This window comes from Cibotium barometz, chromosome 46 (assembly GCF_041138505.1).
Source record: "Cibotium barometz isolate CiBa-2024 chromosome 46, ASM4113850v1, whole genome shotgun sequence".
Lineage (NCBI taxonomy): Eukaryota > Viridiplantae > Streptophyta > Polypodiopsida > Cyatheales > Cibotiaceae > Cibotium > Cibotium barometz.
Genome location: NC_141091.1, coordinates 34,529,983 through 34,544,292, shown reverse-complemented (window position 1 = coordinate 34,544,292; position 14,310 = coordinate 34,529,983). Strand labels below are relative to the sequence as shown.

The following is a 14,310-nucleotide window of genomic DNA, read 5'->3' as shown; positions in this document are numbered from 1 at the left end:
AGATAAAATTAAGCAAAAAGGCATTCTTTACAAAACAAAAAGAGAGCTATCTCACAAAATCACATACAAATCTCCATCAAATACACATCTTTTTCATAGAAAACCATTAATTAAGATAATGGAAAATGGGTAATGAGTAGATTAGAGAAAACTGATGGTGGACTGGTTTTTGCCTAAGGGTGATTAATCTTGTTCAAGAGGCCAAAAAATTAGAAACGGTGTTAATTGGGGTCCAAATGGATCATATGAGTAGTCGAAATTTATTTTTTTGAGTGTTTTGAGAGCATCTAGATGCATCAAAACACCTAATCACATCAATTGGAGAAATTTGACTCTCTTTGCTTAATTTTACCTTAAAAGAGGAGACCATAATTAAGAGTCTAATTAATCTCCTAGTTTAGATTAATTTATACAATTGTTGATGCACAAAGATTAGCATTCCCTTGCTCTATCCAATGATGTGCTCAATTGTGTGAATTAATTAGGGATTAATAGTTAATTAGAGTCCTTGATTAGTGTAAAAGAGGGAAAGATTAGTGAAAGAATTAATCTTGGATTAATCCTTAATCACTTTTTAACATAACTCATTAAGGCTAAAGAGCATTCATCATGAGTAGATGCTTATGGGTTGTCAAATTGTCCATTTTGGGGATCATTTATAAGGATATAAGGGGTGTCATTAACAGGTTAACTTTTTTGATTCCCACTTACTTTTTGGGAAAATGCCCATACGTATCCCTTTCATTTTAAATTCAAAAATATCCCCCCCTAAAAAAGGAAAATTTGTATTTCCCACTAGACTCCAAATTGGGCTATGAAAAAGTTCGACGTGAAAGTCCGACCGTGAAAGAAATTTCGACGAAAAAATTCTGACCATGAAAGTCCAGATGTGAAAAAAAAATCAAATTTAATATTTTGTGGAATCCAATTCACGGCGTGAAACATTTAACATATAACATTTAACAGCGTGAAAACCTAAGGTTTCACGATGTTTAAAAAAATCGAATTTAATATTCCATGGAGTCCAGTTCACGACCGTGAAACATTTTACGTTTCACGACGTTTAAAAAAATGAATTTAATATTTCGTGGAGTCCGGTTCAAGACATGAAACATTTAACATTTCACGGCATGAAAACTTAAGGTTTTATGACATTTAAAAAAATAAAAATAAAAAAATTTAATATTCCGTGGAGTCCGGTTCACGGCGTGAAACATTTAACGTTTCACGACGTGAAAACCTAAGGTTTCATGGTGTATTTAAAGAAATCAAAATTTATAGAACTCATGAAAAGGGGTCTGTCGGCCAAAAAAAAAAGACTTTGGAAACCACCCCTGTTTGGAGACCCGTATCTCCTAAACCGTATATCTGATGAAGGCACTTTAGGGCTCATTGAAAAGCTGATATCGAGCTCTTTGACTTTGGACTTGGTTGTCCGAAGTCAAAATTGACCATTTTGATCTCTGACCAACAGCCTCAAAATTTGACCCGGAAATCGAGACGACAAAAAATAGCCCAAAAACCACAAATTCTCAAAAATTACCACGAAAACGACTACAAGCCATATTTGGGCTACTTTTTGAGGGTCTAGACGATAAAATCACAGACGACTCAGGGAAACAAAGTTGTAGTACTCCAAAAATACTACAACTCCCTCATATAGAGTTTTTCTCAAAATTCCTTTTGGAAACATCCTTAAAAACGTGCTGCAAAATAGGGAAAAAATTCTCCAAAATTTTTTTCGTCTTGAGACAGTGATGTAAAATAGGTTTTAGGACCTCCTCTTCCATCTAGGAAGTTCCTAGCATACACTTTTTTTGAAAAAATAGCTGGTCGTTCACCTGCGTATAACGCCTAAGCTAATTAGGGCAAACGGACACCCGTTTGATCCAACGAAGAGTACGTCAAGCCTCTTGAGGCTATAACGGGCTGTGAGAGAATATAAAAAGCAAAAAAAAAACTATGTTTGCTCATTAAGGAGCATTTAGGCACTCTGACATGGCCATGATAGAGGGATTGCTAGGGATCACACAAGCACTGAACCCAATGGCTGACATCTGTGAGCCATTAAGATCTATGTCACAAATTCACCTCCCAATGCCATTGGCCATGCCTATAACAAGCGTCTCATCAGGCTTTACACCCCCTATCACTTAGGCTTTGGTCCCTTGCATAACATTCCTGCAAATCCTATAAGTACCAACCCTTTCCTGGATGCCCACACCTTGGACATACTAATTAGTCTAGGAAGGGCGACCTCAGTGACTCATACAGATATACGACCATACAAATTTTCAAAATTATGGGCAAATATGATGGAACAACAGACCCTGTTCAATTCATTCAAATGTTTGAACAGAGATGTAAATCCCAACTGCCCCACTAAGGTACATGCGTTGAACTTATGCTTAGAGGGAAAAGCTAGTCGATGGTTCATCACATTGATGCCAGTGATCAAGACCAACTTCAAAACCTTGAAATCAACCTTTATACATGGCTTTTCCAGACAAGGTGCTCGGTGGAGTGTAGTGACAGAAATCTATTCAGTTGAGCGTCAACCAAATGAATCCATTAAAGATTTTATCCTTCGGATAAAACTCTTGGACTCACATTGTGAGTCATGGAAAAAATTAAACGATGTTTAATTGAAGAGATGTTTTATGATGCTCTTAAAGAATAATAGCTTACACAACTTGATCATTGTAACCAATCCAGAAACATTCGATCAATGTTTGCAATACGTTTAGATGACAACATGCTAGAAGATGACCATGCTATGAGGTGTTCCTCATCTAAACCAAGTGAAGCAATGGTAAAAGAAAGATCAATCTCGGAATTGACATTCCCAAAATTTTATGCAGCCTTGCTTAAAACCTTACAGCCAACATCTCTAAGAGAGGATGAAAACCTTCAAACCCAGACATCCTTAATGCCTTTCAAAATGAGGAATGAAATTCCTTATGTTGAATGCAATCACTACGACCATCCAAATTCTCATTGTGCATACAAGGCACCTGTTCTTCTATTGTAAAACCTTTGACCATGATACTAAAAAATGTCCCGCTTCATCCAGAATGGACTCAAAACTTCCATCTCCCATTCATCAAACAGAAATAGTCCAAAGGGTAGAAACTGCTCAGGAAGCAATTAATCGGACACTTCAGTGTTTCTATTGTTGTGGACCTCACAAGGTGGCAGACTACATAGTTTGGAATACTTTCATGCCCATAGTCCACTGACACCTTGCAACCCATGTGTGAATGATGTGGCATTGATCACATGTTCCAATATCGTACAAGACGAGTTGCTTCAATGCAACTTGTCTCACAAAATACAACTCTTAATAACATCTCAAGTGTACAAAATGGCCAATTTTCCATGGTGCCCTTGAATGTGCTTACACGCTTACAAGCCAAGGCATGAGAAACGGTCAAAAGGAACACAAAAGACAATACCTCAACATGGGTAGAAGAACATTATTTAAAATAGAACCTAAAAGAGAAAACAAAACCTTCTAAACCTAAGAAAGACGAGATAAAAAACTATCAAACCAAGGTCGAGTTAAAAGACAGGGAAAAGGAGCACGTAAAGGACATAAACCCAAAAGGGAACATAAACACGAAAGAGCCAAAAGATATACAGGATGCAGAAGCATCCACATCAAAAGCCACAACACAAACAACAACACCCATATGTGTGACACGAGATACAAAAGCCCAAAAGAAAATTTGATCGCATCAATGGGTAAACATAATGAAAAATTGACATACCAAAGAAAGTCAGAGAATGAAACAAGTTCTAGTACATCACTAAGTGAGGATGAAACAAATTCTTACTCTTCGCTCAATGCACCACATAGACCAATCAAGAAACTAGAACACATCCAACCACCCCAAATGGATAATGATGATCACATGACATATGCAGAACGCAAAAAGCAAGCTCAGGAGAGCATGCTTAGCTTGGTTGAATGTCTTATAGGATCACCGGTTGTGATTGAACCTCATAATGCCAAACCTAAAATAGTAACCAAGATACAAAGCCTTGAGGAGTACCACTTTCCCTTTCAAGAGGAAGACATACTCTCTACAGAAGAGTCATTTGAAATAGATTGTATGAACTATACGCTTGAAAAAGCATGTGAGGAATTCGATAATTCCCTTACAAGATTAAAACAGTCTCTCAAAACCTCATTTGGAGGAATGCTCTTCTCTCATGAGATAAAGCCAGCATCACATCAGCACTTGCATCTTTAAGGTCTCAACTTGAGTTAAACAAGGACATAACAAAGTCCATAAAATAGGACTATGAAGATTCGCAAGTTTCCAAACAGTCCTCATTAAGAATTGTCAGAGGGCTAAGTGTGCCAATGTATGCATTGGGTACTCTTGAAAAAGCTACGACCCAAACAGAGGATGAAAGTGAATGGGAATATGAAATAGAAACAAGATCTGAAGCTAAAACAATAATCGAAACACCCATGGTTACTTTGGAAAATTCTATCATGGTATGGTTGGATTTCACTACAGGCAATGATGTTAAGTGCAAACGCACATTGATTAGCCTTCGAGTAACATTATGATGACAATAGACACTTGGGTGTCATTGGGACAACCTAAACTCATCCCTACAGGCAATAGTCTTGCAAGAGGAGCCAATGGACAAAACGTTGAAGGTCCAGGTTACTTTAGATACACTACTCAAACAATCAATGGGCGGTACGGAATTTACATTCCATGTTACCCTAGATTCCCTTGAGTATGATATTGTCCTTGGCAGAACTTGGATAGGTGAATCGTTGTATATTCAATAGATGAATCCATGCAAACAGTCACCTTGAACACTCCTCAAACAATGTAAAATTGCTATTACGGGAGGAAGAGACCTTGCAAGAGATGGAACTTCCAAAATATCTTACTGAAAAGATCGCTAGGATTTTGGTGGGATTGGAAATTTCAAATAAAATCACCATAGCTCAAGCACAACTTTATCCAACATCGAGAACACAATCTCATGACCCTCGAGCTATGGGATTTGTTAGGTCAACCAACACTCATGGCACATCTTGAAAGGATTACCTTTACACAAGACTTTACATGCCATGTTTGGGGTACTTTGAACATACATTGTATATTGAAACTAACCCCCTTACTTGTTGCAAGTTTTTTGTGGTTGAGTATGTGTTAGAAGCAGATTTAATCTTGGGACATAAATGCACTATTGCTGCCCAAGCACCACTATGCTTTGCTAGCGATAGAGTCATCATGATGGTCAACGACAAAAAGTTAACAATACCATACTGCAAGGAAGAAGATCCAACTTTAATAATGGATATCTATGATGCTGAATGCAAAAGGATACACGCCTCTTCCACAAAAGCCCCTCTACACACAATTACTTACCATCTGCATCAACAATCAACTCTGATAAAGCATCTACTCCTTCAACCTCATTCTCACCTCCGAAGTTCGATGCCAAGACCTCGCAATAAACATCTATTCTTGAAGAAGTTCCCACAGCCAAGCCATCTATCTCTAACAAGGAACTCAATGGAAAGACCCCGGAACCTATGCATCTTCATTGACAAACCTCAACAAAGGAGAAAACCACATGCCCAAACACTCCACAAGAGACTCTAGCCTTATCATCATCAACACTACCCACCATGACTCTCAAACCTGCAGCCTCAATGCCAACCAAAGTCAAGGAGGTCCCCAAACCTTCCACATCAACCCTAAAGAAAACTCCACCAAGTCTCCCACAATCACGATATCTTAATAGTATCAAAATGTGGGTGGAGAAGCAGTTACTTGTAGCTCAATATGAAGGTGCCAATCAAATTAGGGTGCCTTGACAGTCAAAACCTCTTCCTCACAATCCAGCACTCAAAGGCCAATAAGGAAGAAGAGTACTCCACAACACCGTCCACAAAAGCCTATGCAACAAGTGTGGGTACCAAAAACACTGCTGCATGCACAAGGGTACTACCAAAGAAATACCAAAGCTTGGGTCCCCAAGCGCATCACAAATTCCCCTAAGCTTGCATAAAGAAGAAAGCCTAAACACTAAGCACATCGGCCACCAATTTATAGTGTTCATCAAAGATGGGTGCCTGTGCATGTGCTTCAACAACAAGGATACTATGATGGTAATTCCATCATATGGTTGCCAAAATCAAACAATGTGAAGAATACCTCACCACCAATGTAAGATTCCTCCCCAGCCTCTCAAGATGTCCAGCATCTTCCCCTATAATCAAATCTCTCTTCAGAAATATAAAAGATCTTGTTTCTACTAGTTTTGGCACCAGTTTTGGCCTAGAGAGAGAAAATTTTCTAGAGAGTGATAATTCAGTTTTTAAATATTTTTGGATGGAAAAATATCTCTTCTTATTAAAATAAGTTCCCCCGAAACAGAAGTTCAAAAAGATTTTCAGAAGGTGCATTAGAAATTAAGTATAATCTTTATCCTAGGGGTCAAGATTTTTTTGTTGAAATTTTAAATTAAGGTTCCTATGGACCAATAAGATTCATCCAAATGTAGAGAGGAGATAAATAGAAGAATAAAAGAAAAATCTCCCAAAAATGAGTAAATACTCACATAAGATAAAGAGTTGACTAAGGGCAAGGTTAATAGTTAAAAAAGAGAGATATTTAGATGAAATGATGCATTTTTGACACCTCGGTATGGGGGAATTCCCCTCATGAAGGAGGCACCTATTTCACATGTGTGGGAGAGTTTTAAACTCCCAAATAATGAGATATTATTATCTCTCCTCTCTCCTGTTTCAACTAAATCCAAAAAGTGGACTAAACTGACCCAAAAATGGTCAAAATTTGACCAAACTGATCTGGAAAATTCTAGAATCAGTTGGCTTGGTTAGAAGCTCACTTTTTCCTATAAATAGAAGCTTTCCCCTTTGTTGAAGCTTAATAGTGTTTTTGCACTGTTACCCTACTTCTCCCAAGAGCTAAAAACTGTAAATTTACTCATAATTCATTAGTTTTTTACCTTCCCTCTTCTAAAGATTGGTGGCCACTCTTGTTTCAAACAAGAGTAGAACCCTCAAACCATCAAGCCAAAGGAAAGCTCTCAAATTCCTCTATAAGTTGGAGATTCTTCTCTTTTTTATTCATTTTATGGTTTTTTATGATTTTTATCTTCTCTAAATTGAATATGATGTTATGCCTCATTGAAAACAGGCATTCCCCTCTCTTCTTTAATAAATCCAACCATTCTTTATCCTAGATGAATGATTAATGGATAAAATCAAGTTTTTCATAATGTTTCTCTTTGATAAAGTAGAAAATGTTTATATTAGAATGATTTAACTACTCTTGGTGAACTTTTAATTAATTTTAGAGAGTTAAAAATTAAAAAATGGTCAGCCATACAAGGGAGGTTATGGCAAAACTTTTCTAAAATTGTGAAAAATAAGTTTTACTTTTTTATTCAAAAAGAGTAATTCCCATCGTATAGGTATTCTTAAAGTGTTATTTTTCATTCTAAGTATAGAAAAATGCTATCTAAAAATATTTTATTTAAAAAAATGTTACTTTCTTTAGAATTAAATTATATGCATAGAAGGGAGCATATTGAAATTTTTATTTTGATTATAAAAGTGTTATTTTCATCATAAATGATTTTATGCATAAATGGATGCATAAAATATAATTTTTTATTAAAAGAGTGATTTTCATCATAAATGAATTGTATGCATAAAAGATATTTTTATATATTAAAAGTGTGATTTTCATCATAAATGATTTTTATGCATAAAGGGATGCATAAAAGAAATTCTTTTATATTAAAAGAATGATTTTCATCATAAATGATTTGTATGCATAAAAGATATATTTTTTTATTAAAAGTGTGATTTTTATCATAAATGATTTTTATGCATAAATGGATGCATAAAAGTAATTCTTTTATATTAAAAGAGTGATTTTCATCATAAATGATTTGTATGCATAAACATATGCATAAAAGATATTTTTTCATATTAAAAGTGTGATTTTCATCATAAATGATTTTTATGCATAAATGGATGCATAAAAGAAATTCTTTTACATTAAAAGAGTGATTTTCATCATTAATGATTTGTATGCATAAACATATGCATAAAAGATATTCTTTTATATTAAAAGTGTGATATTCATCATAAATGATTTTTATGCATAAATGGATGCATAAAAGAAATTCTTTCATATTAAAAGAGTGATTTTCATAAATGATTTTTTATGATGATAAAAGTGTGACTTTCATCAGAATTAGATTTTATGCATAAATAGATGCATATAGAATTTTTATATTTAAATAAGGGTTCTCTTAATCCTCTATTTAATTTTCGCAAAAATTAGAAAAACGAATAAGTAGATAATCTGTGAGAAGAAATGCTATCGTTTCATATTCACTAAGATGGTAATGAGAAAATTCAATTAAACTATCAAAGTCGGAGATCGAGATAAATGATTATTTTATTCCTCATAGAAAATTTACATTTTAGAAATCTGTAAGCAAAGTGCCCAGTTCAAGAAAAATGCACTCAAATCCCCCACCGAATCTGAAACTAAGTTAATAATTTTGATTTTAATCTAAGGATCAAGTTAATAGAATTCGAGGAATTCTGTTTGGAATTCAGACCTAGATCTAGAAGTATTAGGATACGGATTTAAGATTTATTCATGGTATTCAAACAAAAATCAAAACTGAAAACTTGCATAGAAACCCTATTTTCTTAAAGGACTGTCTTACACCAGAATGCTGGAGGGAGCATTTGGCATATATGTTTATCTAAGGGAAGTTTGGTTGCAACAGCTGAAACAGCATCAATACTTGCTATGGGCATTATGAATTTACTGTCATGCCGTTTGGATTAACTAATGTCCCAGCTACATTCAATCGCCTAATGCAGGACATCCTTAAAGAATACTTGGATGATTTTGTTCTAGTTTTCTTTGATGACATTCTGATTTACTCAAAGAACGCAGCTGACCATGAGACTCATGTCCGAAAAGTTCTTGAGATTCTAAGGAAGCACCAACTCTTTGCCAAAAAGAGCAAATGCACTTTCTCTGCCGACCACGTTGAATACTTGGGCTTTCTGGTATCCAAAGATGGAATTTCTCCAGATTTCGCAAAAGTCCAAGATTGGCCTGAACCAAAGACAGTGAAAGAAGTCAAAGGATTCTTGGGATTGACTGGTTGGTCTACTATGTTTCAAACCCTTTAATATGTAAGAAAATAATGATAAGTAAGTACAAAGATAAATATAAATATAAGTAAATATTTAAGTGTAAATAATAATATAATTAATTATGCTAGAAATATAAATATGTTTTTATGATTTGTTATATTTTAATGAAGTGTCATTAATTTTTAAGTCTATAGATATAAGTTTAAAAATAAATACAACTTTAACTATATATTTAAGTGCAAATAATAATATAAGTAACTATGTAAATAATATAATATAATGTAGTGTGAAATAGAAGTATGATTCATTATTTATTATATTTTAATGAAAGGTCCTTTATTTACTAGAGTATAAACATAAGGTATAAAAATAAATATAAGTTTATAGATATTTGTAAGTAATATAATAAACACAAGTATAAATTTATTATAAATATTATAAATTTAAGTGAAATAGAAGTATGATTCATTATTTATTATATTTTAATGAAAGGTCCTTTATTTACTAGAGTATAAACATAAGGTATAAAAATAAATATAAGTTTATAGATGTTTGTAAAAAGTAATATAATAAACATAGTATAAATTTATTATAAATATTATAAATAGATAAGTAATATAATAAACACAAGTATAAATTTATTATAAATTTAAGTGTAAGTATAAATATGAGTATAAGTTATAGATCAAACTCATTTATATTATCTATTCTCTAGCTCTCCCTTTGTGTGCTAGCTCTTCCCACTACCCATCATGGCCGCCTCCCTTGCTTTCGCCGCGTGGATTAGCATCACTCTCTATGCTCACCTTGGGGACCAGATGTACCCTAGGTTTTGCAAGAGTTTAGACCTCGAGGCTATCATCTCCACCTTAGGACCCAAACTCCACACCTTGCTAGCTGCATTTTGCGATGCAATAGATGACTTCACCTACTCTATCCCAAATTCTACCTTGAGTTGGATTCCTTTGGAGTTCCTCTTTAGTATGAAGAGTGGATCCAACCACAAGAAGGTGGTGAACAAAGCTCTAGCTCATGTCGAACAAGATTTTCGCACTACCGCTGTCCCAACCTCCTATGATGAAGAGCACATCCCACTCGATCTCATTGAGCGGGATATTGCTTTTGCTATTTACATCTTGAACTTTGAAGTTCAGAGCAAGAGGATGATGACATCCAGGATCTCCCTCTAGTAGAATACATAGACACAGAGCTAGAGGAGACCACTCTATCGTTTGAGACCGCAGAGAGCTCTTGCATGGCACTTGCATCCATCCAGCTTGCTGAAACCCAAAGTCACGACCCACCACTAGCTTCATTGAGTGCCATCACCATCGAAAGGGTGGAGTACCTCCTCATGCAGGATGTGTTGGAGCTCTTGGAATTGAGGGAGGAGGAACTATGGAGTACCTCCTCATGCAGGATGTGTTGGAGCTCTTGGAATTGAGGGAGGAGGAACTATATAGTATACTTGTGTGAGATGGCAGTGATGATTTCCTCGACTTTGATTACCAAGAAGCCCTACCACAGGTTGATGAGATGAGAGTAGTGTAGATGATATCTCTACTATCATTGCCGTCCAGAAGCAGATTGAGGATGCAACTCCTCAATATCAGATCACAGATGAAGAGTTCGAGCGCTTTGTAGAATGAACTCTTTGGACCTCGACCACAGCATGCGACACCACCTGAGGTCCAGGCGGACGATGGCAGACCCATTCCAGGAGCAAATCTAGAGGCATCCTTGTAGAAGGAGCTAGATGAAGTAGAAAAGGTATCTCCTTTTACCAGTTGCTCCCCAGATCTGATATTTAGGGCCTCTAGGGCATGTAGAACCCACATGTATGATCCCATGCCCATCAGAGCTGGGAAGTGCCCTGTCCGAAGGCTCACGTGGGAAGCCCTGAATCTACAAAAATCAGGGCCTCCCATGCCAGTCTTCGAACAGGGCACTTCCCAGCCTCCTTTGATGGGCATGGAATCATACATGTGGAGTCTACATGCTCTAGAGGCCCTAAATATCAAATTTGGGGCTATTCTTTTAAAAAAAATCATCCTCTCCCATGCATTGCATGATCGATGCTGACATCAATTTTATTTTGTAGGAAATTGTGTATCTTGATGAATTTGCATCGAGGCAGAGTGGAAGATCTGGGGGCCAAGGAAGGGTTCAGGACTCTGCACTCAAGGAGTACATTGGCAAACTTGCCAATGATGTGATAGTCTTCCCACAAGACTTGCTCTTCGGGGTATGCGAAGAACTTTTTGAAGATCATAGCACTTACAAAGGGTGCTACATTCAAAGTTATTCCGACTAAATCAAGTTTGGGAAAATTTGTTCTGCTTCGACAATCAAAGTTACTTTACTTATTCTTGACTCAAAGGTCAGGGCCTTTTTTTTCTGTGGTGGCCCGTGGCATTGTTCAGGGGGGGTACAAGATCCCACCGTCATCAAGGCAGAGCTTGAAGGGTTCCATGTTTTGATCCCAGCCATCAAGGCGGCTTCAAAGTCTGGAGAGCCTAGTAGTAAGAAGCCTAGCATATAGCTATGATAATTATGTAACTTTGATGACTATGTTTTGATGACCATGTAATTTTTTATGCTATGAATGAAAATTTAGGTTACTGAGTTTTTTGTTTGATACGTGTCTTGTAATGTATTTTATTAGTTGACTCGAGCAAATAAATTAAAATTACACACGTAACTCAAATAAAAATTGTATCCATTCAAAGATGCATATAAATTCAACAAATTATATAAACTCAAATTAAAAGAGACTTATTTGCAACACAAGATAAAAGAAGAAAAAAATTAAATATACACCAAGATTTACATAGCTTTTGAGAATTACAATCATGTGAGATACAAAAAAATAAAACTAAAGATCCTGGCCTGGAGGATCTCTCCAACGTCGCATATGCGTCGCACCAACTGCATGTCCTTTTCAGTGATGGTGACCCTCTTCGCATGGACAGCTGCAAACACCATGTCACCAAAAATGTCCACTGTGTATGCCTCCGCAGCCTCCTGGAGTGCCTCCAAAGCTTGGGTTATCCACCGTATAGGTAGTGGGCTTGATGCTACGTGAGCCCAAAACCTCCTATTCACGCGACGGCATTGTAGATCCTGCATGATCTCTCGCACCACACGTTGGAAGGAGAGCTTTGGTATGAGCAGGTTCACCGTCTTTTGGTATTTTCTAGTCTCACGGAGAGCCACAGTGCCAGGCTTCCACCTATGCTTGCAATGTTGCTGCTGTGGTGGTTGGACGGGGGGTACTCCACGTCCCACCTTGGGGGGCGAAACTCTCCTAGCAGTTTGCTTGGTGCGAGCCATGCACTTGGAGGTGAGAGAGAGAAATGAAAGATGAGAAATGAGGTGAAATGTGGGTTACTTCCATAATTATAGATGAAAATTTATATATTTTCTAAATTAGCTCAGCACATAAATTTTACACTTTTTAATTTTTAAAAATAGTTTTTCTTATCAAAGTGAGCTCTAATTTTATGTGTACATCTATCATGTAACACCTCCTAGATAAAATATCAACCCCTCTGTAGGGCCCTTGTCCTAAGGCTCGCATGTATAGACCTGGTATTAAAAAAAGAAGGCCTCTGCATGATGCGAGCCTTAGGACAAGGGCCCTACAGGCCTTTTACAGGGGTGATATTTTATCTAAGACATGTAAAGTATATGATCTATGCACATAATAAATTTCAATCCATTCTGATCAATGCACACCATGCATCAATTTTTTCTGGGAAAAAAAATATTATCGTAAAAAATAGCACTTGCACATGCACATGGACTTGCTTACACATGCACATGCATGCTCATGATGTAAGCCACATGATCTATGCACATAACAAATTTCAACCCATTATGATTTATGCACACCATGCATCAATTTTTCCTACACATGCACATGCACTTGCAAATTTTTTTCCAAGAAAATATAAGAATAGACACTGACATTAGAAATGAAGAAAACTCAAAATATTCAAATCAATGGGCAAGTCTGGTACAAAACATTGGAAACAAGGAAACTTATAATATCCAAATCCGGTACATCACATAAAGTACAACTAGTTGAGTAGAATTGAAGGAAAACATGAAAACACAAAACGATACACGAGCATTTACACAGCTCTTCAAACCATGTCATGGTTAAGGTTGAATGCATCACTATTGTTATGAATCCAATGAACAAGAGTGAGATCTGAGGGCTTGAGTGTGATGCGTCGGGCATGGATGGCTAACAGCTGACCATCATGCATGAGATCTACCAAGTAACTTTCAGCCGCCTCTTGAAGAGCAAGCAACGCTTGGGCTGACCATCGCTCCACATTATACGCTTGATCTCTTGAAAAGTACATGTAGTGCTTTCCCCTTTGTAGATCTTGTAGTATTTCTCGCACCAACCTCGAGAAAGGTGCCTTGGGTATAATTAAGTCAGCACTCTTCTGGAACCTCCTAATTTCACGAAGAGCGGCGGTGCCTGGTCTCCATCTTCTCTTCTTATGCGTAGGTGGATGAGCATTTCCAGCTAGAGAAGCTTTCTAGCCGGAGCAGTGGGAAGAGCTTGACCTTGATCATTGTCGGTGTGTCAGTACGTTCACTAGATCCGAATGAATGAACTGGTGTCTTGGAAGGCATCTTGTTTGCTCTTTGCTTAGTACGCACCATACTCACAAGCTAGAAGGAATGGAGAGAAATGAAAGAAGTGCCTTTATTTATAAATGGAACTTACTATAAGTTATTGACATTTACTTTTAACAAATATCAACACTATCAAAAAGTTATCCATGTTGACTTTAGTAAACACTTATTTTGATAAAGTTATCCATGTTGACTTTAGCAAACACCTATTTCTTCAAAACATTGGATTGCTCAATACTCTCATAAACATAAAATGTTATTTCATAATTACAATTCTATCAATATTTCCATTTGCTACCGACTCTCTCTTGGGTTGTCAACCATTTTGCATGATGTTCTTTGGCCATGCTATTTCCATATCTTGCTTTCCTCACTTCATATATTGCCCCTGCGAATAGCTTCTATATCATTGGATTTGGACTTTATTAATTTGTCCTTATATCTTATCTCTATTCTCC

At 36.5% G+C, this 14,310-nt stretch overlaps 1 protein-coding gene across 1 annotated transcript; it reads right to left on the bottom strand.

Annotated features, from left to right (window-relative positions):
* Positions 1-12,046: 12,046 nt before the first annotated feature.
* Positions 12,047-12,529, bottom strand: LOC147612159 (histone H3-like). The gene has a single exon (XM_086784179.1). It carries the CDS (start codon positions 12,527-12,529, stop codon positions 12,047-12,049), a length of 483 nt encoding a protein of 160 aa, XP_086640305.1.
* Between the last annotated feature and the right edge of the window lie 1,781 nt (positions 12,530-14,310).